This window comes from Nomascus leucogenys, chromosome 10, assembly GCF_006542625.1.
Source record: "Nomascus leucogenys isolate Asia chromosome 10, Asia_NLE_v1, whole genome shotgun sequence".
Taxonomy (NCBI): domain Eukaryota; kingdom Metazoa; phylum Chordata; class Mammalia; order Primates; family Hylobatidae; genus Nomascus; species Nomascus leucogenys.
Genome location: NC_044390.1, coordinates 52,401,565 through 52,425,071, shown reverse-complemented (window position 1 = coordinate 52,425,071; position 23,507 = coordinate 52,401,565). Strand labels below are relative to the sequence as shown.

Sequence of the window (23,507 nt, the reverse complement as noted above, 5' to 3'; positions counted from 1 at the left end):
TCTGCCTCCCGGGTTCAAGCGATTCTCCTGCCTCAGCTTCCCGAGTAGCTGGGATTATAGGCGCCTGCCACCATGCCCAGCTAATTTTTGTATTTTTAGTAGAGACGGGGTTTCAGCACGCTGGCCAGGCTGGTCTCAAACTCCTGACCTCAGGCAATTCGCCCGCCTCGGCCTCTCAAAGTGCTGGGATTACAGGCGTGAGCCACCGCACCCAGCCAATTTTTGTATTTTTAGTAGAGATGGGGTTCCACCATGTTGGCCAGCCTGGTCTCGAACTCCTGACCTCAGGTGATCTGCCTCCCTTGGCCTCCCAAAGTGCTGGGATTACAGACGTGAGCCACTGCACCTGCCCGCCTTATTTTGTTTAGAAGTTGGTTCAGGCTGGCCGGGTGTGGGGGCTCATGCCTGTAATCCCAGCACTTTGGGAGGCCGAGGTGGGCGGATCACGAGGTCAGGAGATCGAGACCATCCTGGCTAACATGGTGAAACCCCGTCTCTACTAAAAATACAAAAAAATTAGCCGGGCGTGGCGGCGGCCACCTGCAGTCCCAGCTACTCAGGAGGCTGAGGTGGGAGAATGGCATGAACCTGAGAGGCGGAGCTTGCAGTGAGCTGAGATCGCGCCACTGCGCTCCAGCCTGGGCGACAGAGCAAGACTCCGTCTCAAAAAAAAAAAAAAAAAAAAAAAAGTTGCTTCAGGCTGGGTGTGGTGGCTCATGTCTGTAATCCTAGCACTGTGGGAGGCCGAGGCAGGAGGATCATTATTGGAGCTCAGGAGTTTGAGACCAGCCTGGGCAACATAGGGAGACCACGTCTCTACTAAAAATAAACAGGCTAAGCGTGTTGGCCTGCCGCTGTAGTTCCAGCTACTGGGGGAGGTTGAGGTGGCAGGATTGCTTGAGCCTGGAAGGTTGAGGCTGCAGTGAGCCATGATTACACCACTGCACTCCAGCCTGGGTGACACAGCAAGACCCCATCTTTAAAATAATAATAATAATAAGAAGAAGTTGGTTCAGTTTCATTTGCTTGGAAACCCCTTCAGTTCCCAGCCCCGCAGCCCTGTGGCCTTCCGCAGAGGTGGTGTCCACACTCCTTATCCTCGTTCTTGGCCCTGCTGGAGCCTGTGGCAGATTCCCGGGATTGCCAGTGAAGCCAGGAGCTGTGACTCCTACCTGGCCCTCAGTGATTATGGTGGGGTCATGCACTGGGTGCCAGGGTCTGCCACACTCCACCCAGGGGCCACTGCCCAGCAGCAAGTGCCCTTAGCCATGCAGCTCCCCACACAGATCGAGGTGGGATGGTGCTGGGTGCCAGCCATCCTGTGCTTATGTCCTGTCCAAGGCCAGCCGCGGCCTCTGCCGGCTTACCCCGGGAAGGTGGCCTGCACCTTCAGCTGGCCTTGCTGGTGGCATTCGTGGGGATGGGTTCTCCTGAGGGCCTCAACAGCCCTTACGACGTAAGGGCTTTTTGCCGTGTCTGGACCCCACGAAGCACATCACCAGCTCCTCACTCAGGGTCCCTCCTGCCTCCCCTGGATCTGCTGGGGCATGTCCCAGGCAGGGGGCGCCTAGTGAACACCGAGCCCCCCTGCTTCACGCGCTACCTGGTGCAGCCCCTGGACTTTGGGGTGGAGTTGGGGTCACATCCACAGGGCCTTCCGGGTAGGCGTGTCTTCAGGATGGGCCCTTCTCCCAGTGTACTGGGGCCCCCCTACTCCCCACAGGCCTGCCGTGGAGTCACTGGCTGGGCTTTCGCCGCTCCTTGTGCTGTCCTGGTTTGGGCTTCATCTGCACCCTCCCTGTCCCTCTGCAGTGACTACCATGAGAGGTGGCCTGGCCTGGTCTCTGCTCCCTGTGTCCAGCCTCCACTCCCACCCCTGCAGTTCCTGCTGCCCGACCCACTGCCTACCTCATCCTTCACCCCGGACGGTTCCTGTAACCACCCCTCCCAACTCCCCAGTCTCAGGATCCCTGCTCCCTCTGGGCCCTTATTGACCCTACTCTTCAGCCAGTGGTGCCCCCCTTGACCCCCCTACTCCTGGGGACCAGCCCAGAGGCCGCCAGTGGCCCCCGTGGCCATCTCCTCCTGGTGTGCCCCGAGTTGTGGCCTTAGTTGAGTCCCATGTCCAGAGGGAGCTTGGAGAGGGAAGGGCTTGTCCCAGGCCCTCCACAGTTCAGGGGCTGAGTATCCCTTCCTTCCTTCCTTCCTTCCTTCCTTCCTTCCTTCCTTCCTTCCTTCCTTCCCTCCCTCCCTCCCTCCCTCCCTCCTTCCCCCCTTCCCCCTTCCTCCCTTCCTTTCTTCCTTCCTTCCTCCCTCCCTTCCCTCCTTCCTTCCTTTTTTTTAAGAGATAGCGTCTCGCTGTCACCCAGGTTGGAGTGCAGTAAGTGGTACAGTCTTGGCTCACCGCACCTTCCACCTCCTGGACTCAATCAGTCCTGCCTCTGCCTCCCGTGTTGCTGGGACTACAGGTGTGTGCCAACGTGCTCAGCCTGGGCTAATTTTCTTAGGCTGCCATAGCAAAGCACCACGAATCAGGTGGCTTAAGACAATAGAAATGTGTTGTCTCTCATCTCTGAAGGCCAGAAGTCTAAGATCAAGGAGTCAGCGTGGCTGGTTCCTCCTGAGGCCATGAGGGAGGAGGGAGAGCCAGTCTCAGGCCCCTTTCCAGCTCCTGGTGGCCCAGCGATCCTCGGCAGGCTCTTGACTTGTAGACGCAGCACCCCGATCTCTGCCTTTGTTGCCGCTTGACCCACTTTCCTCAGTGTCTCTGTCCTCCCCTCTCATGGGGGCACCAGTCATTGGATGCAGGGACCTCCTTAATTCCAGGATGATCTCATTTCAAGATCCTGCACTAATTACATCTGCAGAAACTCTCTTTTCAAATAAGATTACATTCCAAGGTTTTGGTGGACATGAGTTTCAGGGGAGCTGAGAGTCCATTTAGCACAGGACCCGATTCATCCTGGGCTGCCTGGCCTTGAACTCTGGGCCGCTCCTGCTACCTTGTGCTGCCTCCAGCTGGACGGCAGGCCCCCCGCTAGCCCGTGAACCCCACCGAGCAGACACATTGCTTATCTTCGGGAGACTCATTCCAGAAACACCGCCCACAGCTTCCTGCTCATCACACCTCGGCTGCCTGGCTGCCCCGGGGGATGGGGGGCAGGCACTGCTGATCACCTTTGTACCACAGACACTTGGCCCTTCAGGGCTAGGGCACACTGGAGCCCCCTCTCCTCACCCACCCTGCACCCCGGGGGCTCCTGCAGGGAGAGTCCTGGGCTCTATGGGCTTCGCCTGGGTTTGGCTGCCTGTGGTTGCCCCCCTGACGACTTGGGATGTGGGGCGATTCTGGGCTGCCCAGTTTCAGATACACCTGTCTATGGACAGCTCCTATAATTCCTGGGGGTGGTTCCGGGCCCCCAGGGTCAGGGCATGTTGGCCTGCAGAAAGACACAGGCAGGCGGCTTATTTGTGAGCAGGTGCCACAGACTGAATTGTCTCCCCCAAACTCACACGTTGAAGCCTTCACCCCCAGCGAGGCTGTATTTGGAGATGGGGCTGTTAGGAGGTAGTTAAGGTTAAACCAGGCCATAAGGGGGGGTTCTGATCTCTAGGACTGGAGGCTTCGTAAGAAGAGGAAGAGAGATCTCTAAGCACACACAGCTGGGAGAGGCCAGGGCCAAGAAAGGCACTGTACCTGGAACCTGGTCTGGGTACTGCTGGACCCTGATCTTGGACTTCCAGCCTCCAGAAGGAAGGCATTCTGTCCAGGGGAAGACATTTCTGTCATTTAAGCTGCTTGGTCTTTGGTATTTTATTATGGCAGCCTGGGCTGCTGAGACAGAGGATTATTTTGGATGCAGCGGTTGGGTGTCCGGCAGGGCTTCCTGGGGAGGTGGTGCTTGAACTGAGTCCCAGATGATGAATGGGAACCGTTGTGGAAGGTTCCAGACAAGGGCTTGGTGGGTGCAGGGCCCAGCAGCAAAAGGCAGGGGAGGGCCTTGAGTGCCGCCAGTGGGGAGTCGGGGTTTGCCTCTGGGGGAAGGAAAAGAGAGCTTTAAACCTGGGGATACTCCAGAAGCCTTTCAGAATAATGACAGGAGGCCGGGTGTGGTGGCTTATGCCTGTAATTCCAGCACTTTGGGAGGCCAGGCATGAGGATCACTTGAGGCCAGGAGTTCAAGACCAGCCTGGGCAACATAGGAAGACCCCATCTCTGAAAATAAAAAACTTAGCTGAGCGTGGTGGTGGGCACCTATAGTCCCAACTACTCGGGAGGCTGAGGCAGGAGGATCATTTGAACCCAGAAGGTGGAGGCTGCAGTGAGCCATGTTCACTCCACTCCACTCCAGCCTGGGCAATAGGGCAAGACCTGTCTCTTAAAAAAAAAAAAAAAAAAAAAATGATGATAAGAGACAGCCCTTCCGGCTGGGGAAAGAGCCTGGATTGTAACTGAGGCCCCTTCTGTCTTCCCTTAGTGCCTCAATTTACCAGCTTGCAAAATAAGGGTGCAGCTGTGTTTCCCCCACTTAGGACTGCCGCAAGGCCCCACCCAGGGTGGGCGCTTGGCCAGCTGGCAGGGCTGGAGTCTCCTTTGTGGGGAGGGAGGCCCCTGTGAGCCAGCTGTGTGCGCTCAGCCCCCGAGGGACTCTTCACACATCCCAGCCGCCACCTACAAGAGAAACAAAACGTGCTCACGGCAGACCCTCTGTTCAGCTGGGTCTGGAAATTTGGCAGCAGCAAACATGCCTGATAAAAGGCATTCCGAGGCGGGCCTGGTGTTTGTGTATGTGGTTCTGTATTTACACGAGTGGAGGGAGCAAGGAGGCAGCAGGGGAGTGTCTCCAGGGCCCAGGAGACTCAGCCTGGAATCCACGTGCCCCTGATCATCATTCCTTATCGCTCCCCAAGCTTGGCAGGTGTTTACTGAGGAACTCTGGTGGACCAGCCAGGCAGCGAGGGTTCAGCTTGGCTCTTCTCACCAGGCCCTCAGTAAACGTGGGGACCCACGGTATGGAGGAACTGAGGCAAAAACAAAGTTGACAGCCAGAATGAACTCAGAATGGACCAAAGACCTAAAAGCAAGAGCTAGAAGTGTAAAACTCCTGTAAGAAAACAGAGGGGCTGGCCGGGCGCGGTGGCTCCTGCCTGTAATCCCAGCACTTTGGGAGGCCAAGGTGAGCGGAGCACTTGAGGTCAAGAGTTCAGGACCAGTCTGGCCAACATGGTGAAACCCCATCTCTACTAAAAATACAAACATTCGCCAGGCATGGTGGTGCGCGCCTGTAATCCCAGCTGCTTGGGAGGCTGAGAATCGCTTGACCCCGGGAGGTGGAGGGTGCGGTGAGTCAAGATCATGCCACTCCACAGCAGCCTGGGTGACAAGAGTGAGACTCCGTCTCAAAAAAAAAAAAAAAAAAGTCCAGAACAGATAAATCCACAGAGACAAGAAGCGGATTAGAGGCTGCCAGGGGCTGGGGAAGGGGAATGGGGAGTGACTGCTGATGGGGATGGGGTTTCTTTATGGAGTGATTGAAATGTTCTAGAACCAGACAGAGGTGATGGTTGACAGTGTACTAAATGCCTCTGAATCATTCATTTTCAAACAAGATCATGGTAAATTTTTTATGTGGATTTTATTGCAGCTTTTTTGAAAGCATATTTTTCACGTAAAAGATTCAAAAAAAATAAAAAGAAACAGGACACAGAGAGAAACCAACGATGGGCCAGGCACACTGGCTTACACCTGTCATCCCAGCACTTTGGGGGCCAAGGCGGGAGGATTGCTTGAGGCCAGCCTAGACAACATAGGGGGACCCTGTCTCTACAGAAAAAAAAAAAAAGGCCATGGTGGTGCACACTACTCCCAGCTACTTAGAAGGCTGAAGTGGGAGGATTGTTTGAGCACAAGAGGCTGCAGTGAGCCCTGATCGTGCCACTGCACTCCAGCCTGGGCCACAGACAAAGACCCTGTCGCAAATAAAAGAGAGAGAAAGAAAACAGATGCGGGATGTCAGTCTCAGGCTGTGGCCTCGCTGCTCCGAGCTGTGTTCCCACACACACAGTCTCCAGAGGTGGGCAGTGGCAGCTCCCTGGAGAGGGTCCGTCAGGGCTGGCAGCTCCTGCTACACAGCAGGCGATCCCCTCAGTCACTAGCCTGTCCTGTTCCCCTGGGACCCAGCACCTGGAGGTGGGCAGCAGCTCCCACATTCCCTGTGTACCCTGCAGCCATTACCCAGCCCTGGCCTCCGGGAGAATGAATCGGTCAGGGGATGCCAGGCATGCATCCCTTACCCCTATGGCGAGGCGTCTGGGCAGAAAATCGTCCCCCACAACAGGCACAGGTGATGGCAATGGGCATCTGAGCAAAATGTGTGAGATCTGGGGCTCTTTGCTGGGCCCTTGGAGGAGCACAGGAGGAGGCTTGAGGGTCAGACGTGGGAAGTTCTATGTCCACAAGTCAGGGGCAGAAGGCTTTGCCGCAGCCTCCGACATCACTCGGAGCTTTGGGGTGCCTGCCAGAGACTTGGACGCCCTAGGGCTGGGCAGAGGCCTAAGGGCTCTTGTCCCTGTCTCCCTTCTCACACTGGCATCAGCCCCTCCTGGCACTGGGGATGCCGTCCCTGCTGGCGCGTCTGGTTAAAAGCCGGCCTGGAGGGTGTTTACCTCCTTTGTTCTGTTTGATCCAGGGCAGTGACAAGGGGAGCCCCCGGGGAGCGGGGGATCCTGAGCATGGCACTGGATCGAGGCGTACGCCAGCTCCTGCAGGCCTCGTTTTGAAGCTGAGGTCTCAACTGCAGGGAGCAGATGGCATGTCCCCCGGGAGTGCTGGGGCAGGGGCGGTGACAGGGCTGTGGGGCCGGCTCTGGGCAGCATGGACAGGTGAGGCCTCACGGTAGAGGCCTGGAGCCCTCAGGGGAAGAGTCCTGCTCTGGCTGTTGATGGTAAGTGGCTCCAGAAGCTTCCGTTCCCTCAATGACCGTATTTCACCCCTGGTGGCCCATCTCAGACCCTATGAGCTCCCAGTCCTGGGCCTCTGCACCTGCTGTTCCTCCTCCCCTGCAAGGCTCCCCAGTGCTGTGTCTCTGCCAGTCCACAGCCGCACAGTGGCTCAGGCTGAAGCTCCCACAGTCACCACTTGCCTGGAGAGCTAATGCTTGCTGCCCGCTCTGGGCTGTGGGCTCGTGTGAGCAGTGCCCATCTGGCTGGCTGGCTGCCACGTCCACCGAACCTAGAACCATGCCCACTACTGGGCAGACTCTTGCCTTGAGTCTGTCAGGGGAGGTGGGGACATTGCCGTGGTGGGGCGAGAGCCGGGCTGGCTGAGCGGGTGGGTGCCTGAGCCTTGGTTGGTTCTCAGCTATTGGCCCAGCTGGGCTTCATGCCAGCAGCAGGGGTTCCAGCCAGTGTGGACATGGGAGGATGAAGGCTCTTGCCCTGTGGGGGCGTCCTTCAAGTCAGCACACATCCCTGCCTGTGGCTGCTGGGACGCTTGGAGATCCCTCCAAGGCCCAGGCCTCCTTCCCCATTCCAGGGTCCCTCTTGGGAAGCCCCGAGTTATGGGGCTACAGGGTCAAGGGGTGCAAATCCCCGGGGTCCTGGTCAGCTCCCAGGATCCAAGATCCAGGTGCGTCCTGTGCATTCGCTGAGCTGGAGAGAGTGTTCGCTCCCCACCTTCCTCTTGTAGGGCCATGCCTCAGGCTGAGGTGCATGCTGCCTCTGCACTCAGGCAGTCTCTGTGCTTTCTTGAGCCTCAGTTTCCCCATCTGGACTGTCAGGGGAGGGGCCGTGCAGAGGGCAGCCCCTTGGGAGAGGCTCAGTGCTGGGCAGCGATGGGCCCAGGGGGAAGAGCCTTCTAGTACAGGCAGCACCTGTGCAAAGGCCCGGAGGTAGCGACTGGTGGCTCCGGGAGAAAGCATGTGAGCTGGAGCCTAGTGGTCATGGAGAGTGGGGACTAGACTTGGAAGCCTAGAGGTGGGGAGGGGGGAAACTGAGGCCTGACTGGCACAGACAGCGCCTCCCTCCCTGGCCCCCCACAGGGAGGCCCTGGGTCTGCCACAGCTTTGCAGGGCCGAGCTCAGCCATCAGCCCACCTGCTTCCCTCAATCTCATTAGAAGGTTGGCCGGTTGCCATGGCAATTGCTTCTGGGCCTGACCATGGCTGGCCAGTCTGCAGAGCGAGCCCCAGGAAGGGCCGGCAGGTGGGGGTGTCGCTGTGCCCTGTGCAGGATTCCTGGGAGACTGAGTGCTGCCCCAACATCTCTCCACATCCTGGAGAAGTAGCCACAGGCTCATTACACTGGGGCCACCTGGCCTCCATTCCCCCACCTCGGGGCCCCTGCTCCATCCAGCCCTGTGGACGCTGCCTGGACAGGGCAGGGGGCATAGACTCAGCAGGAGCGTGGATGTGGGCACAGACAGAGGCAGAGGTGGGTGTTCTCCAGGGCGAGGGTCCTGTCAGCAAGCGGAGGCCTGAGAAGCCACTTTTACGTAGGGCTCTATAGAGGGGTCAGGTGGGGAGGTAGGACTTTGTGTGAGGGGGTCCCGGCACAGGCTGTATCAGGAGCGGGGGTCCCTGCAGTCAGCTTGGTAGTGTCAGAGCTTCTGGGTCCACATCTGCCTCCCACGTGCCTCCATTGATGCTGGTGAGCTGTCATCTGAGATCGGGTGGCTTCAGTAACACTTGTCCCGGGTGGGGCCATGTGACTTCAGGCATGCTGGTCACGCAGAGGTTAAGTTTCAGGCATGTGGGGCCTCAGTTTTCCCATCTGGAGAGTGGCATGTACTGGTACCCCCTCAAAAGCCCTGTAGAGGGGTGAATCATGTCCCACAAAAAGATATGTCCACACTCTCATTCCTGGAACCTGGGAAGGTGACCTTACAGTTGACTCTTGAATCAATGGTTTTGAGCCACGCATGTCTACTCATGTGGATTCTCTCCCGCTTCTGTCATGCCTGAGACAGCAAGACCAAGCCGCCGCCCTCCTCCTCCTGCTGCTGCTGCTGCTGCTCCTCCTCCTCCTCCTCCTCCTCCTCCTCCTCCTCCTCCTCCTCCTCCTCTTCCTCCTTCTCCTCCTCAGCCAGCTCTACGTGAAGGACGGTGAGGACAAAGACCTTTGGGATAATCCCCATCCACTTCACAAATAGCAAACATTTTCTCTTCCTTAATGATTTTCTTAGTATCATTTTCTTTTCTTTAGCTTTATTGTAAGAATACAGTATGTAATACGTAGAACATACCAAATCTGTGTTAATTGACTCATATTATCAGTGAGGCTGCCAGTCAACAGTAAGCTATTAGTTAAGTGTTGGAGGAGTCAGAAGTTATACTGGAGTGGGGCACTGTGGCTCATGCCTCTAATGCCAGCACTTTGGGAAGCTGAGGTGGGAGGACTGCTTGAAGCCAGGAGTTGGAGACCAGCTGGTCAACATAGTGAGACCCCATCTCTACAAAAAATTAAAAATTAGCCAGGCATGGTGGTTTGTGCCTGTGGCCCCAGATACTCAGGAGGCCAAAGCAGGAGGATCACCTGATCCTGGGAAGCCAAGGCTGCAGTGAGGTGTGATTGTGCCACTGCCCTCCAGCCTGGGCGACAGAGTGAGAGCCTGTCTCAAAATAAATAAATGAATAAATAAATAGAAGTAAAAAGTATAAAAAGAAAAAAAATTATACTTGGATTTTTGGCTGCATGAGGGTCGGCTCCCCAATCCCTGTGTTGTCTCAGGGTCAACTGTAGTTGGAAATAGGGTCTCCAGATGAGACCATCCTGGATTAGGGAGGGCCTTTCTCTTTAACTGTAAGAGAAAGGAGAACTGAGCCAGGCCCAGTGGCTCACTCCTGTAATCCCAGCACTTTGGGAGGCTGAGGCAGGTGGATCACCTGAGGTCAGGGGTCTGAGACCAGCCTGGCCAACATGGCGAAACCCCATCTCTACTAAAAATACAAAAATTGGCTGAGTGTGGTGGCACGCCTGTAATTCCAGCTACTCAGGAGGCTGAGGCAGGAGAATCGCTTGAACCCAGGAGGCGGAGGTTGCAGTGAGCCGAGATCGTGCCACTGCACTCCAGCCTGGGCAACAAGAGGGAGACTCCATCTCAAAACAACAACGACAACAACAAAGCCAGAGGCTGGTGCGATTGTGACTTAGGGGGCTGCTTCTGGAGCAGGGGTGTTGGGGATGCCCCTCTAAGGAGGGGCCATCAGGCCTTGCATGGGGGGTCAGCAGGGAAAGGACAAGCTGGGGGCACTTTGGGGCTTGGGCGGCTGGAGGGAGTGAGGCTGGGGAGGCTGGAGGCAAAGCGTGGTTAATGGGACACCCACCCGCCCTCAGCAGGGCCCTCCAAATCGCCAGTGGGGTCTACTCTCACGGCCGGGCAGCCAGGACCAGATGCCCATCTATCTGACCCACAGGCCATGAGTGAGGGGCACCCTGGGAGCTGCAGCTTTCCTGACTCCTACCAGACGCCTTCTCCAGGCCTCAGCTGTTTCACCTGTGGCCCCGCTTGTTGACAGCCATGAGGATGGTGTGGAGACAGGACACCTGAGTCCCAGCTCAGCCCCGAGCCTCTGTGTAGGGCAGGCTGGAGCTGCTGTGGCATCCCAGGAGCTCCCTCCAGAGCTAGCCGCTGGTTCCAAGTGAGGGTTACACCTTGAGGTGGCTTGTGTTGCCTGGGCCAGCTAAGGAAGGGGGTGGCCAAGCTGCCCTCTGAGGCCTCCTGGGTTTTAATCTTAAGTGCTTGTACAGCCTCCAGACGGGCCTGTCACCTGGCTTGTGAAGTCAGCTGTGGAGGGGGTGCAGCAGCGTTCATTCATTCATTCATTCACCCCCTCACAGCTTTGTTCACTTGTGGATTCCGCTGGCAGGCGCTGCTGAGCAGCGGGCCCTGGGCTGGCTGCTGGGTTCACAGAGCTCCTCCTCAGGGTCTCAGTGGTTTGGGGAGCACAGCGTGGTGAGGGGCAGGGGACTGTGACGTGGCGATGAGAAAAGCTGTGATGTTGCCTGCAGTGCAGTGACATCTGGCAGTTCTTCCAGCTGAGGCCAGAGGTCCGCGGGGGCAGAGCCCAAGCTGGCGTCCCACCACCCTGAGACCCCAGAGAAAGGAGGACCCTGCTCCCAGGGTTTTCAGCCAGGCTGGGGAGGACAGTCAGCTCCTGCAGACTCAGGAGTCTCCGTGCCCACCCTCTGGCTAGAAAATTCACTGGAAGGACTCCCCAGAAGCCGTTTTGTTCATGCTTATGGTTTATTGCAGCGAAAGGACACATTAAAATTACCCAGGGGAGACTGGGTGTGGTGGCTCACACCTGTAATCCCAGCATTTTGGGAGCCTGAGGCAGGCGAATCTCTTGAGGTCAGGGGTTCGAGACCAGCCTGGCCAATGTGGTGAAACTCTGTCTCTACTAAAAATACAAAAATTAGCTGGGTGTGGTGTTGCATACCTATAATCCCAGCTACTCAGGAAGCTGAGGTGAGAGAATCGCTTGAACCCTGGAAGCGGAGGTTGCAGTGAGCCGAGATAGCATCACTGCACGCCAGCCTGGACAACAGAGCTAGACTCCGTCTTAAAAACAAAATCACCCAAGGGAAGAGGCAGATGGGCAGGGTCCAGGAGAAACCAGGCCGGAGCCTCCAGTCAGCCCCTCGTGTGAACAGTGCGTAATTCTCCCAGCATGGAGCACTGCCAGCCGCAGAAGCTCCCCTGGCCTGCATGTCCAGGGTCTGTACTGGGGGCTGGTCCTGTAGACATGGCTGACCACGCTCATGGCCAACCTGTCTCTAGTCTCTGCAGATGTCAAGCTGATGTGCCCAAACCCCCACCCTAAAACCACAGTGTGAGCAGACTCTGCCATAGCCCAAGGCCTCAGGCACACAATGACACTCTTATCAGGCAGGATATTCTCCTGCAGGTCACCTCCCAGGAGCTGGGGACAAAGGCCAGACCTCTCTTGGGGCCGGCTTAACCCTTTACTGTACAACTCCTCATGCAAAACCAAGAATGAGCATGGGGTTCCCAAAAGAAGAGCAGAGGCCAGGCGCGGTGGCTCATTCCTATAATCCCAACACTTTGGGAGGCCGAGGCGGGTGGATCACTTGAAGTCAGGAATTTGAGACCAGCCTGAGCAACATGGTGAAAAACCCTGTCTCTACTAGAAATACAAAAAAAAAAAAAAAATTAGCCAGGCATGGTGCCTATAATCTCAGCTAGCTGGGAGGCTGAGGCAGGAGAATCACTTGAGCCTGGGAGGTGGAGGTTGTAGTGAGCCAAGATGGCGCTACTGCACTCCAGCCTGGGCAACAGAGCGAGACTTCATCTCAAAAAACAAACAAACAAACAACAACAACAAAGAAGAGCAGAGTCCCCACTCAGTGTCCACTCCTGGCCTGGGGGCTGTGCTCCGAAGCCTGAGTGCCTCCAGCAAAGTGGACAGGAGCTGGGTATTGTGGGCAAGGTTTGGACAGAGATGGGGCTTGGGAACCATGAGAGTTCTGTGCATCCCCAGTCCTGTAGATTGTCCCCGCATCCCAGGTTTCCTGTGGCCCGGGGACATAGTGCAAACAAAGCTGCTTCAGGGAGTTCTTGCCCCTGATGTCTGGCCTCCTGGGAGCTGGCGGCTCAGCCCGTGAAGAAAGCACATGTGGCATGAGTACCTGCTGTGTCACACGTCATGTGTCCCTCTCACACCCACCTGTAGCACTCACTCTAGGTGGGGGACACAGGTCCAGGAGGGGTCACAGCCTTTAGGGCCATACAGTCAGTGAGAGGTGAACGTAGCACAGGTTTCTGTCATGCTACTTGGACACAGAAGAGGGTGGATAAAGTCACAGGAGGCCACAGGCGACCTATGCCCAGGTAGGTGTGGAGTGGGAGCTGTAGGACCCCCACCCTGCACCCCCTCCCCTTGCTGCAGCCCGGAGCTGGCCTGTTTCATCTGGTGTGACTGCTGGGAGGGACACTGTGGATGTTCTGGCCAGCGGCCACCAAGGGCTCCCAGCACAGACCCTGGGCCGGACCCCCAGGCCCTCGAGAGCCACCCAATAACACACAAGGTTAATCTTACCATCGGCTCCACTTCAGCTCACAGGAAACAGCTGTTTACCTGGGCGAGGTGTTCAGCCGGGCAGGCGGCCAGTTCCCGAGCTTTACTTCCGCCTTCGGTGTCCAGGGCCCCCCAGGAAGCTGGGGTGGTGGGGCAGCCAGCTCTCCACGCACTGCCAGGAGCTGTTTGTAAGGAACGAGTCGGCCTTGTTGTGTACACAGTATCCACCCTAGCAACCGCCCCTGCTGGGCCAGAGTGGACAACCACCCCTCCTTCCTGCCTGCCCAGTGCTGCCTTTCCTCACAGTGGCTGCCTCCCCCAGTTGCATGGCGGGCATCATGGACCAGCATCCCCAAGGGCCTCGGGTCGTGCCACCTGGGTCAGGGGCCTCTGATACTGGCAAATCAGCATCAGCCACGTGAAGGGGAGGAGGCCAGGTTCCAGCCCTGTTCAGAGTCAGCGTGACCGGTCAGGGAGCTCCTGGCCCCTGGTTCTGTGCCCCGATGCCATCAGGGAGTGGGAAGCAGGGATGGAGCCGAGATGAAGGCGCTCAGCTGGGCCCAGCCCCCAAGAGGCTGGGAGGGACCACGAGGAAGGAACATGGGGCTCAGGACCCTCTAGAACTCAAGCTGGGTCTGGGGGACTGACTTGGCTGCTCTGGCTCTGTGTGGGCTGCCATCGGGATCACAAGTCCCATGCTTTGAAGGCCGTCACCACGCTTCTGAGACAGCTTCCTCCAATTCAGGCCAGTGGAAAGCCGCCTGTCCTGCCAAGTCACAGCCTCTGGCCGTGATAAGAAATGGCTCCCCTGGGCTGGTGAGGGGCCTCCTTGGCAGGCTGCAGGCCCGCCAGTGCCTCTCTTGCTCATTCACTGACTGGCCGAGTCAGCAGCAAGGCAGCCAACTCCCCAGGTTCACAGTCATGGGTTTCTGCATGGTGCATTGCCCCGCCTGGGGAGCCGTCCTGGCACCTCGGGTTTCTGATTCTGCCATTTTTGGTGGAGGGACACCTGGTTTCCTTAAGCATCTGGGTCATGAGGTCCTGCAAACTTCTGCACTTAGGCTGTCAATCCCACCACTTGGGTCTTTTTGTGCCTTTGGGGCTGGCACTCTGAGGTGAGCCTGGGAGGTGACCCCTCCCGCAGCTGCTGGCTTCTCTCTCGCAGCTCCAGCTCCAGAAATCCCAGTACCTGCAACTGGGCCCCAGCCGCGGCCAGTACTATGGCGGGTCCCTGCCCAACGTGAACCAGATCGGGAGTGGCACCATGGACCTGCCCTTCCAGGTGAGTGCCCCACCCCCTGGCCCTGCCCCCATTGTGGGGAGCTTCCCCCAGCCTCCCACTGGGGGCCAGACATTGAGGACAGCTGGGGTCATCAGACATTTGGCGGAGCCCACCCAACCCCTGCCTTCTCCTTGTCTGTCCTGGGAACCAGAGGAAGCAAAGTGGCCCCACCAGGGTGCACCAAGATCCCCTGCAGCCCATTCCCCATCAGCAGACCCCGAGGCGAGCCCTCCATCTGGCCTCCAGCATTTCGGCAGCCGCTACACCTGTTGGCCGGCTGTGCGGCAGCGGGAACCGCTCGGGGCCATTGGGGCTTGGCTCTGTCCTGCCTCACTAATCCGCAAGCCCAGCAATTCTCAGAAGGAGGCCCGGCGGCCTGACCCCACTTGTCTGCAAACGTTTCTTGGCAGAGGCCCACACAGCGCGGCTCCCGCAGGCCGCACAGCCGCCGTGCACAGCCTTATCGTAAACAGGAGATAAGGCCCACAGCGGCCCTCTTCCCTGTCCCTGGTCTGCGGGTGGAAATGGAGATGAGGTGGGGCCGAGGGAGCTGGCTTATGAATCAGGGCCACCCCCAGGACGGTGTCTGGGCTCTGCATGGACAGGTCCCCCTGGGGGGGTCACACCTACTCTATGGCTGAGAAAACCACCTCGGACACAGCCATGGCCACTGACAGGCCAGATGGAGCCGGGGCCCCTCCCGAGTCACCCACCAGCTCCACCACCACCTGCACCGCCGCTGGACAGGGCAGGGATCCTTGGGCTGGCTACCACGGTGCGCCTCCCCGGCATACACTGAGTGCGGGCCGTCACTGATGCTGGGCGTGTTCTTTGTCACAGCCCTTCCCAGCCGGGTTTTCTCCCCTCCTGCCCTTCTCTACCTTTCCTGTTTCTCCTGTCCCCTCTTCCCTGGAGGAGAGTCTCTCTCTGGGCAAGCTCAGCCTGAGTGGGGCTGAGGGGCACAGGACCCTGTTGGGTGTCTGTTGCCCGAGGCCCACAGCCTGGGGAGGGGGGTCCCACGCATCCCGCCTTTGGGGCCAGGCAAGGCAGCAGCGTCTCAAAGTCTCGGTTCTTTGCATTTTCAGCCCAGCGGATTTCTGGGGGAGGCCCTGGCAGCGGCTCCTGTCTCTCTGGTAAATGAGCCCCCAGGCTGAGGCCGCGGCGTCCCCGGCGCCAGCCTGCAAGACCCCGACCCGTGTGCGGGCGCTGGGGATCCCTGAGCTCCCCAAGCGGCCGCCCCTGCGTCTCCCAGGGAGGTGGAGGTGTCCCGTCCGCCAAATGGAAATGGATCCACTCCGCACCCCGATCTCGGGAAGTGCGTATGGTCGCGTCGAGAGGCCCTGGGGACTCTTGGGGTCCATCTGGGGCAGATGCCACAGCCGCGCATCCCCATCTGGGGTCCAGCAGAGCAGAATCCAAGCATGTGCCCCAAAGCTGCATGGTCCGTCCCTACACACACACACACACACACACACACACACACACACACACACACGTTTACGCATCTCCCAAACCAGGCCAGCAGGCAGGACGTGGCGAGCCCGGGTGTGGCCAGCCCCCGCTTCATTCTGCCTCTGACTCGGCTTTGGCTGCCTCAGTTTCCCTCTGGGCTTCAAGGCATCTCTGGAAGGAGATGAATGGCCCCTGCCCTGAGGAGCCTGTGCGCTGGACAGCACAATTCCCACCCTAATCGTCACAGGCCCACGTCTCCCATGCCCACAGCCTTTTGGGGGCAAGAGCCACAGAAAGACCCAAACCAGCAGAGTTCATGCTGGATCAAAGAAAGACTTGGGGGTCCCCAGGGCTGGGGACAGTAGTCAGCCTTGAACTCTGGCCGAGGCTGGGACAAAGCAGCGATCCTAGCCATGGACAGGCTTCTGGAGAAGAGACTCACTTTAGTATCAGAGTCTCATTTTGCCCGGCTGCCCAGAGAAGGCACAAGGGCTCAGGGTCCAGATGGCCAGACCGGGGGACTGGCTGCATCCAAAGCTGGCAGAGCCTGCTGATCTCACCCCGGTCAGATAGCAAGTGGGCAACACAGGGTCAGGGCGGGCTCCTGGCAGCCCCGGGGGCATGAGGCCAGGCATGTAGCAGGGCCTGGGGAGGGCCAGCCTGGTGCCAGCCCCAGGTGCTGGGAGGAAGCCCCGTCCAGCCAAGCAGTGGGCCATGGCTCCGGAAGGCGCCTGTACTTGGCTCCGGTGGTGCCTGGAGTGCCTGGAGGAGGCTGCGGGGGAGGGTGTGTGGGGGCCGCGTCTCAATCAAGAGCAGCCCTGGGCTCCACAAGGAAGCCTCCCAGGAACTCGCGCTTGGCCAGGTGGGCCCCAAAACAGCCCTGGGCTGGAAGCCCCTGGGCCGTCTCTTGGCAGGCCCCTCCAGGGATGACGTAGGTGGGGGTAGGAGGCCGTCCAGGCCCAGAGAGAGAGGGCGGAGGCCTGTCTGCACCTGGTGAGGCTGGGGAGGAGGGCTGCCCAGGCCGGCTACACCCCTGGCACCCGGCGGGCGCTGGCCCCGAGCTTGTGCCGCTCTGCCTGGCCTGTGCATGCCAGCTGCACTGCACGCCCCTGCCACCCTGGCTCCCGGGACCCCAGCTCACACCCCCTCCCTGCCCCCCAGTGCTTGGAGAGCCGAGGAGCTGGGGCTGAAGGAAGAAGCCCATCCCAGGCTGTGGAGCGATGGCCGAGGGTGCTCCGGAGTGGGGGGCCCTGCGATCAGACTCTGGGGCCAGCGCTGGGGCCACAGCTGGTAACCATTGTTTGGGTTTCTCTCTCTGTTTCCATCTCCTCCTCCCCCAGACCCCCTTCCAATCCTCGGGCCTGGACACCAGCCGGACCACCCGACACCATGGGCTGGTGGACAGGGTGTACCGGGAGCGTGGCCGGCTCGGCTCCCCACACCGCCGGCCCCTGTCAGTGGACAAACACGGACGGCAGATATCCTTTTCCCCAGAGGATGAGGGTGGGGGCCAGGCCCTGTCAGTGCCGGCAGGACCCCAAGTTTACCCAGCAGGTTCTGACACGGCTGCCTGCTTCCAGCCCTGGGAAGAATCAGGGCAGCACCATCTGGGAGGCTTGATCTCAGGGCAGCTTGGGGGACTTCCTGGAGGAGGTTGTTCCACAAGCCCTAGAGCCTTTGGCCAGACTTGGGGGCTCAAGGGGCACAGAGAACAGCTTCCAAGGCAGGAGTTGAGGAAGGTGATACCTGACCACAGAGGGCTTAGACACCTGGCAGGGCAGTAGGGCCAGGAAGGCGGTGAGCAGGGAGCCCACACAGTCAAGGCTGTGAGCTGATGAGGCCTCTCCTATGCGCTGCACGGAGGGCAGCCCAGCCAAGGCAGTGGGGCTAAGGGGGTCTGTGTGAGATCCGGACGCACCCAAGGGAGGCTCCATCTCTGTAAGACAGGAGTAAAATTCGCCTCTCCGACTCGGTCAAGCAGAGATCAGCCAGAGTCCCCCACTCCCCTCCAACTCAGCCGCCCCTTGGTACTCAGCCAGCCGGGCCCCACAACACCAGAGTCTGAGCGGCCTCAGGTTGCTCCCGGGATACCCCGGCTCTCCAGAACAGAGAAGCTTGTTCTCCGGTTCTCATTTCCGTGGGCTGGGGGAGCTCGACCAGCTGGGCCCCAGACCAAGCCCTTGGGCCCCAGGAGCCACCCCGTCTGCCCAGGATGGAGAGTCCAGACCAGGGTCAGCTGAACTCAGACTCCCCAGCGCCCCCACAGGCCCTACTTTCACAGCCCAGAACCCCCTCCCTTGGAAGAGGTGCAGCCCGCACGTGCGCTCACAGAGCAGAGTGCTGAGTGCTAGGTGGACAGGGCCGTACCCCTGGAGAGCCCCTGGAACGGGGGCTGCTTGTAGCCAGGCAGGAAAGACCGGCAGGAAACGCCCCCCGCCCTACTGGTCCCAGCTGTTTGCAGGCCCCAGGCCGACCCCAGCCAGCCAGCCGGGGCTTCCTGCCCTGGGCTGAGAGTGTGTTGTTGGAGGCGGGGTCTCAGCCAGTGGCACTGCCCCCTTAACTCACGCTCACGCCGACAGCTGCCCCTATGGCACCGTGTACCTCTCACCACCCGCGGACACCAGCTGGAGAAGGTCAGTGGCTGGAGCCCCCCCGCCTCCTTCTTGTTGGAAACAAAACCAGACTCTCAACATGGTTACATGTGGAAAAGCAGGACACAGTCGCTTAAAAAATGACCGAACTAAGATGCATCCAGAAGTTTCTAGAAATTAGCCTTCACCCTGAAACAGGAGTTCCAGCTTTGGGGGGTCTTCTAACATTTCCCTTCCTTCCGTTTATGACAAAAAAAAAAGTGGGACCAGGAGTGGTGGCTCAGGCCTGTAATCCCAGCACTTCGGGAGGCCGAGGCAGGCAGATCACTTGAGGTCAGGAGTTCGAGACAGACCAGCCTGGCCAACATGGTGAAACCCCGTCTCTACTAAAAATACAAAAATTCACCAGCATGGTGGCACATACCTATAATCCCAGCTACTCAGGAGGCTGAGGTGGGATAATTGAACACGGGAGGCGGAGGTTGCAGTGAGCTGAGATCGAGCCACTGCACTCCAGCCTGGGTGACAGAGTGAGACTCCATCGCAAGAAAAAGAAAGTGGGACGAAACCGCATATTCAGCACTGTAGCTTGCTCTTTCCTATTTAATGCTGTATTCAGAGCACGTACCCATGTTACTCAACAGCCATTAAAAATGTGATGATAAAATTATATTAATACATTTAGGATGGAAGATTAGGAAAAATACAGGCCAGGCACGGTGGCTCACGCCTGTAATCCCAGCACTTTTGGAGACCAACGCAGGCGATCACTTGAGCCCAGGAGTTGAAGACCAGCCTGAACAACATAGAAAGATCCCATCTTTACAAAAAATGAGAGAATTAGCCAGATGTAGTAGTGCGTGCCTGTACTCCCAGCTACTTGGGAGGCTGAGGTGGGAGAATTGCTTGAGCCCAGGAGGTCAAGGCTGCAGTGAGCTATGATCATGCCACTACAGTCCAGCCTGGGCCACAGAGTGAGACCCTGTCTCAGGGGCCTAAAATAACAATAATGTAGTTAATATAAAAACATACAATAATATAGATTATGGTTGCACAACAATGTGAATGTACTTAATGTCACAGAACTATACACTTAAAAACAGTTAAAACTATACATGTATACACACATATTTACATACATATGTATACAAACGTGTGTGTATATATATAATTTTTTTTGAGACATGGTCACACTCTGTTACTGAGGCTGGAGTGCAATGGTGCGATCACAGCTCACTGCAGCCTCGACTTCCCAGACTCAATCGTCCCACCTCTGCTTCCAGCTAATTTTTTTTTTTTTTTTTGGAGAGACAAGATCTTGCCACGTTACCCAGGCTGGTCTCAAACTCCTGGGCCTAAGTGATCTACCCATCTCGGCCTCCCAAAGTGCTGGGATTACAGGACATGAGCCACTATGCCTGGCTGTTATATATATTTTACTACAATAGAAATATATGTAACAGGCACAGTGGCTCACACCTATAATCCCAGCACTTTGGGAGGCCGAGGCGGGTGGATCACTAGAGCTCGGGAGGTTGAGGATGCAGTGAGCCATGATCGTGCCACTGTACTCCAGCCTGCGGGGCAGAGTGAGACCCTGTCTCAAAAAAAAAAAAAAAAGAAAAACCATATACATACATACATACATATGCGCGCACACCACACACATACACACACGTTAGTAAACAGAAGAAAAGTAAGCAAGCTGTTCAAAATATATATGTATACTACAATATTAAATTCTCACCAAGCCCATATCATAGGTCGGGCCCTGTTCCTATCATCACATTCATTAACTTACATAAAATGAATGGAGCTTTATGGAATGGGCAGTGTGTTCATCTCCATTGTAGTCCATTTTAGACATGAGGAAATTGAGCACAGAGAGGTCAGAACACTTGCTCAGAGACACATAGCTGGTGGTGGCTGTACCCATACTTTGCCTCGCAGCCAAGGAGGTTTTCTGGGGACCCACTCTTGAGGCACCTGCAGCCAGGAGCAGATTGGGTGGGCTTGTGCCTTCTCCCCATCAGTTCCCAGAGGGAAATGGGGTCCCTGGAGGCAGAGGGAAGAGCCTCTCCTGGGCTGGTTGAAGGAAGACCTCCTGCCTCAGGTTGGCTTCCCAACCACGGGGGCCTCTAAGTGGCTTCATTCCTTCCGGTGCCTTCTAGCCCCTTCCACCTGTCACACTGGGTTTGTGTGACACTGAGCATCCCAGAGGGCACAGTCACCTGATTGTGTTTGTCACTAAGAGGGGACCCGGTGGCAGGCTGGAGGCTCATACCCCAAGGCTGGGCACCTGTGGGGCTCCTTCTTTGGGAGGTTTCAGCAGGAGAGCACCGTCCTTTCCCCAAAGCCAAGAAGCCTTGCTCTATTGCCGAGGTTGGTTCTTGAATTCCTGGGCTCAAGTGACCCTCTCACCTCAGCCTCCTGTGTCGCTGGGACCACAGGCGTGCGCCACCTCGCCCGGCTGCTTTTTGTTCTTCACGGGCTTTGCAGATGAACACCACAGTCACTCTGGTGGCTCTTTTTAGAATGAGGTCCTGAGACTTTGCTCAGGTACAGCAGGTCACAAAAATGATCTACAGCTGCCACCCTGTCCATCCAGCATGTCCCAGCTGGGATCAGGACTGTCGCGTTGTCTGCCTTGGGCTCAGGCTCATTGTCTCTTCCTCCCTCCCCACCAGGACCAATTCTGACTCCGCCCTGCACCAGAGCACAATGACGCCCACGCAGCCAGAATCCTTTACCAGTGGGTCCCAGGACGTGCACCAGAAAAGAGGTATGGACAGGGGACTCGGGTGTCTCTGCTGAGGTGAGGCAAGTCCAGCAGGTAACCCCTGTTCTCCAGGAGGTCACAAGCTTGTGGGCAGATGGCCCTTCAAAGGAAGATTCAGACCATGCTGAGGGATCGGGGGAGGGGATCGGAAACTTTCAGAGGTGGTGCTACTTAAGTTGGGTTTTGAAGAGTGCATAGGAGTTTTCTAGGCAGAGAAAACAACCCTGCAGGCACACGTTGGCTCCCATTCCTGGATTGAGGGCGTGGCCATCAAGTCTGGGTGCTGCACAGATGCTTGTTTCAAATGTAGCGGCAGCAAGCCCATGCAAAGGAGCATTTGTCAGCTCACGACAGAGCAGGCCAGGGGTCGACCTCAAGCCACAGGTTTCAGCTCCTTCCACTGCCTCCCACTGGACTTTCCTGGCTCTGCTGCTGAGAACTCTCCTCGTCTGCAGCCCCTGGGCCCGTCCTAGCTATAGCGAGTGAGAAAGAGGCCATCTCTTCCCAACTCTTGGCCAGAGTGTCGCCTCCAGCTGAGCCATGCACACCCCTGCGGCGGGGGCAGATCTGTACCCAGGTCCTTGGCTCCAATTTGAAGCCGGGTGTGGAGGCGGCACTCTGGGAACCTTCAAGGAGGGCATCTGCTGTCTTAAAAACTGGGGTGGTGCCATCAGAGAAGGGAGCTTGGAGGCTGTGAGGCCAGCCCCAGGGAACCTGGTGTAGCCCAAGGCGCTGAAGCCAGGGAGTTGCACGTGCTTAGGGCTCACATACCTATGCTTGTATTGCTGCTGTTCACTGAGTGGGTGGTTAACACGCAAGGGAGATTCTGCTGATAGGAGGAGGAAGAGGAGGAGGAGGAGGACTGTTGGCCAGAACCTCACTCCAGGGTTCCGGCTCAGCGTGCAGCAGAGACGGGAGGGAGAATAGAATGTCTCCATAATGAAAATGAGGCTTCTGGAACACCCAGGGGTGCTGAGGATGGCACAGTGCCTGGGGCTCCCCTGCTATTCCTAATGAGCAGGCTGTTCTGAGACTGCTGCCTGTCCTACTAGGTCCCCACAAACACAGGACGTCTGAGGGGTGGGCACCAGGATGTCACCATCCCCTGGGACACCATAACCCGGGAAAGGAACTGTGACGTGGGACCCCTAGTGGCCTTGGAGTGGGGGCTTGGTGGGGACACATCATCTATCCCCGCTCTCCTAGGAGGGCCTGAGGTGGTGACAGGGCTGGGGTTGGCCTGGCTGCCTCCTCGCAGCCTGGCTTTCAACAAGGAAGGGTTGGCCTATCTGGCTGTGCTCATCATGGGTCTCCCAGTTACAAGTAAAAAAAATGAAATGTGCAACAGGCATAAAGAAAATGGGGAAATGGGCTGGGTGCGGTGGCTCACGCCTGCAATCCCAGCATTTTGGGAGGCCGAGGTGGGCGGATCACGAGGCCAGGAGTTTGAGACCAGCCTGGGCAACATAGTGAGACTCCGTCTCTACCAAAAATACAAAAAAATTAACTGCGTGTGTTTGCACATGCCTGTGGTTCTAGCTACTCGGGAGGCTGAGGCAGGAGGGGGAATTGTTTGAGCCTGGGAGGTGGAAGTTGCAGTGAGCCAAGATCACGCCACTGCACTCCAGCCTGGGTGACAAAGGGAAACCCTGTCTCAAAAGAAAAAAGAAAATGGGGAAATGTTTACTCTTACCTTGACTGAAAGATCCAAGGAAAGGCACCTTCAGGCCCAGCTGGTTCCAGAGCCTCGACTGATGCCCATCCATCCCGTCACTCAGACTCTCCCTCTCCACTTCTTGCTCTGGGGCTGGCTGACATTGTGGCCGACTCATGGGGCCGCTGCTGCCACGAGTGCACCGGTCCCACCTCCATGAGCATTGAGTGACAGGGTCTGAACCCCTGTGCTTGGTGCCGGGGGCTCAATAAAGGTTCAGCCACTGGGTGCCAGCAGCCCAGAGCAGGAAGCAAGATCAAGTGGTGGATGCGGAACACAACATGCAAGCTAAGGCCAGGCGTGGTGGCTCACGCCTGGAATCCCAACACTTTGGGAGGGAGGCTGAGGTGGGCAGATTGCTTGAGGTCAGGAGTTTGAGACCAGCCTGGCCAACATGGAGAAACCCTGTCTCTACTAAAAATATAAAAATTAGCTGGGCGTGGTGGCACATGCCTGTAATCTGAGGCTGAGGCAGGAGAATCTCTTGAACCCAGTAGGCGCAGGTTGCAGTGAACCAAGGTGCCACTGCACTCCAGCCTGGGTGGGAGAGCAAGACTGTCAAAAAAAAAAAAAAAAAAGAAAAGAAAGAAAGAAAGAAAAATATACACACAAGCTAGGCAGCTGCTCTTGGGAGAGATTCTTGGCTGTTCTCT

General features: G+C 57.5%; 1 protein-coding gene across 4 annotated transcripts in view; it reads left to right on the top strand.

Annotated features, from left to right (window-relative positions):
- CRTC1 (CREB regulated transcription coactivator 1) overlaps positions 1 to 23,507 on the top strand; it is a 99,653-nt gene that overhangs the window by 45,710 nt on the left and 30,436 nt on the right. For 2 of the 4 annotated variants that reach the window (XM_030820382.1, XM_030820380.1), the window contains exons 2-6: positions 14,202 to 14,318; positions 15,404 to 15,451; positions 17,111 to 17,248; positions 18,342 to 18,403; positions 21,049 to 21,143. In XM_030820382.1, the coding sequence (XP_030676242.1) occupies positions 14,202 to 14,318; positions 15,404 to 15,451; positions 17,111 to 17,248; positions 18,342 to 18,403; positions 21,049 to 21,143 (460 nt within the window). The remainder of the gene's footprint in view (positions 1 to 14,201; positions 14,319 to 15,403; positions 15,452 to 17,110; positions 17,249 to 18,341; positions 18,404 to 21,048; positions 21,144 to 23,507) is intronic. The other 2 variants (XM_030820383.1, XM_030820381.1) reach the window with 1 other exon arrangement.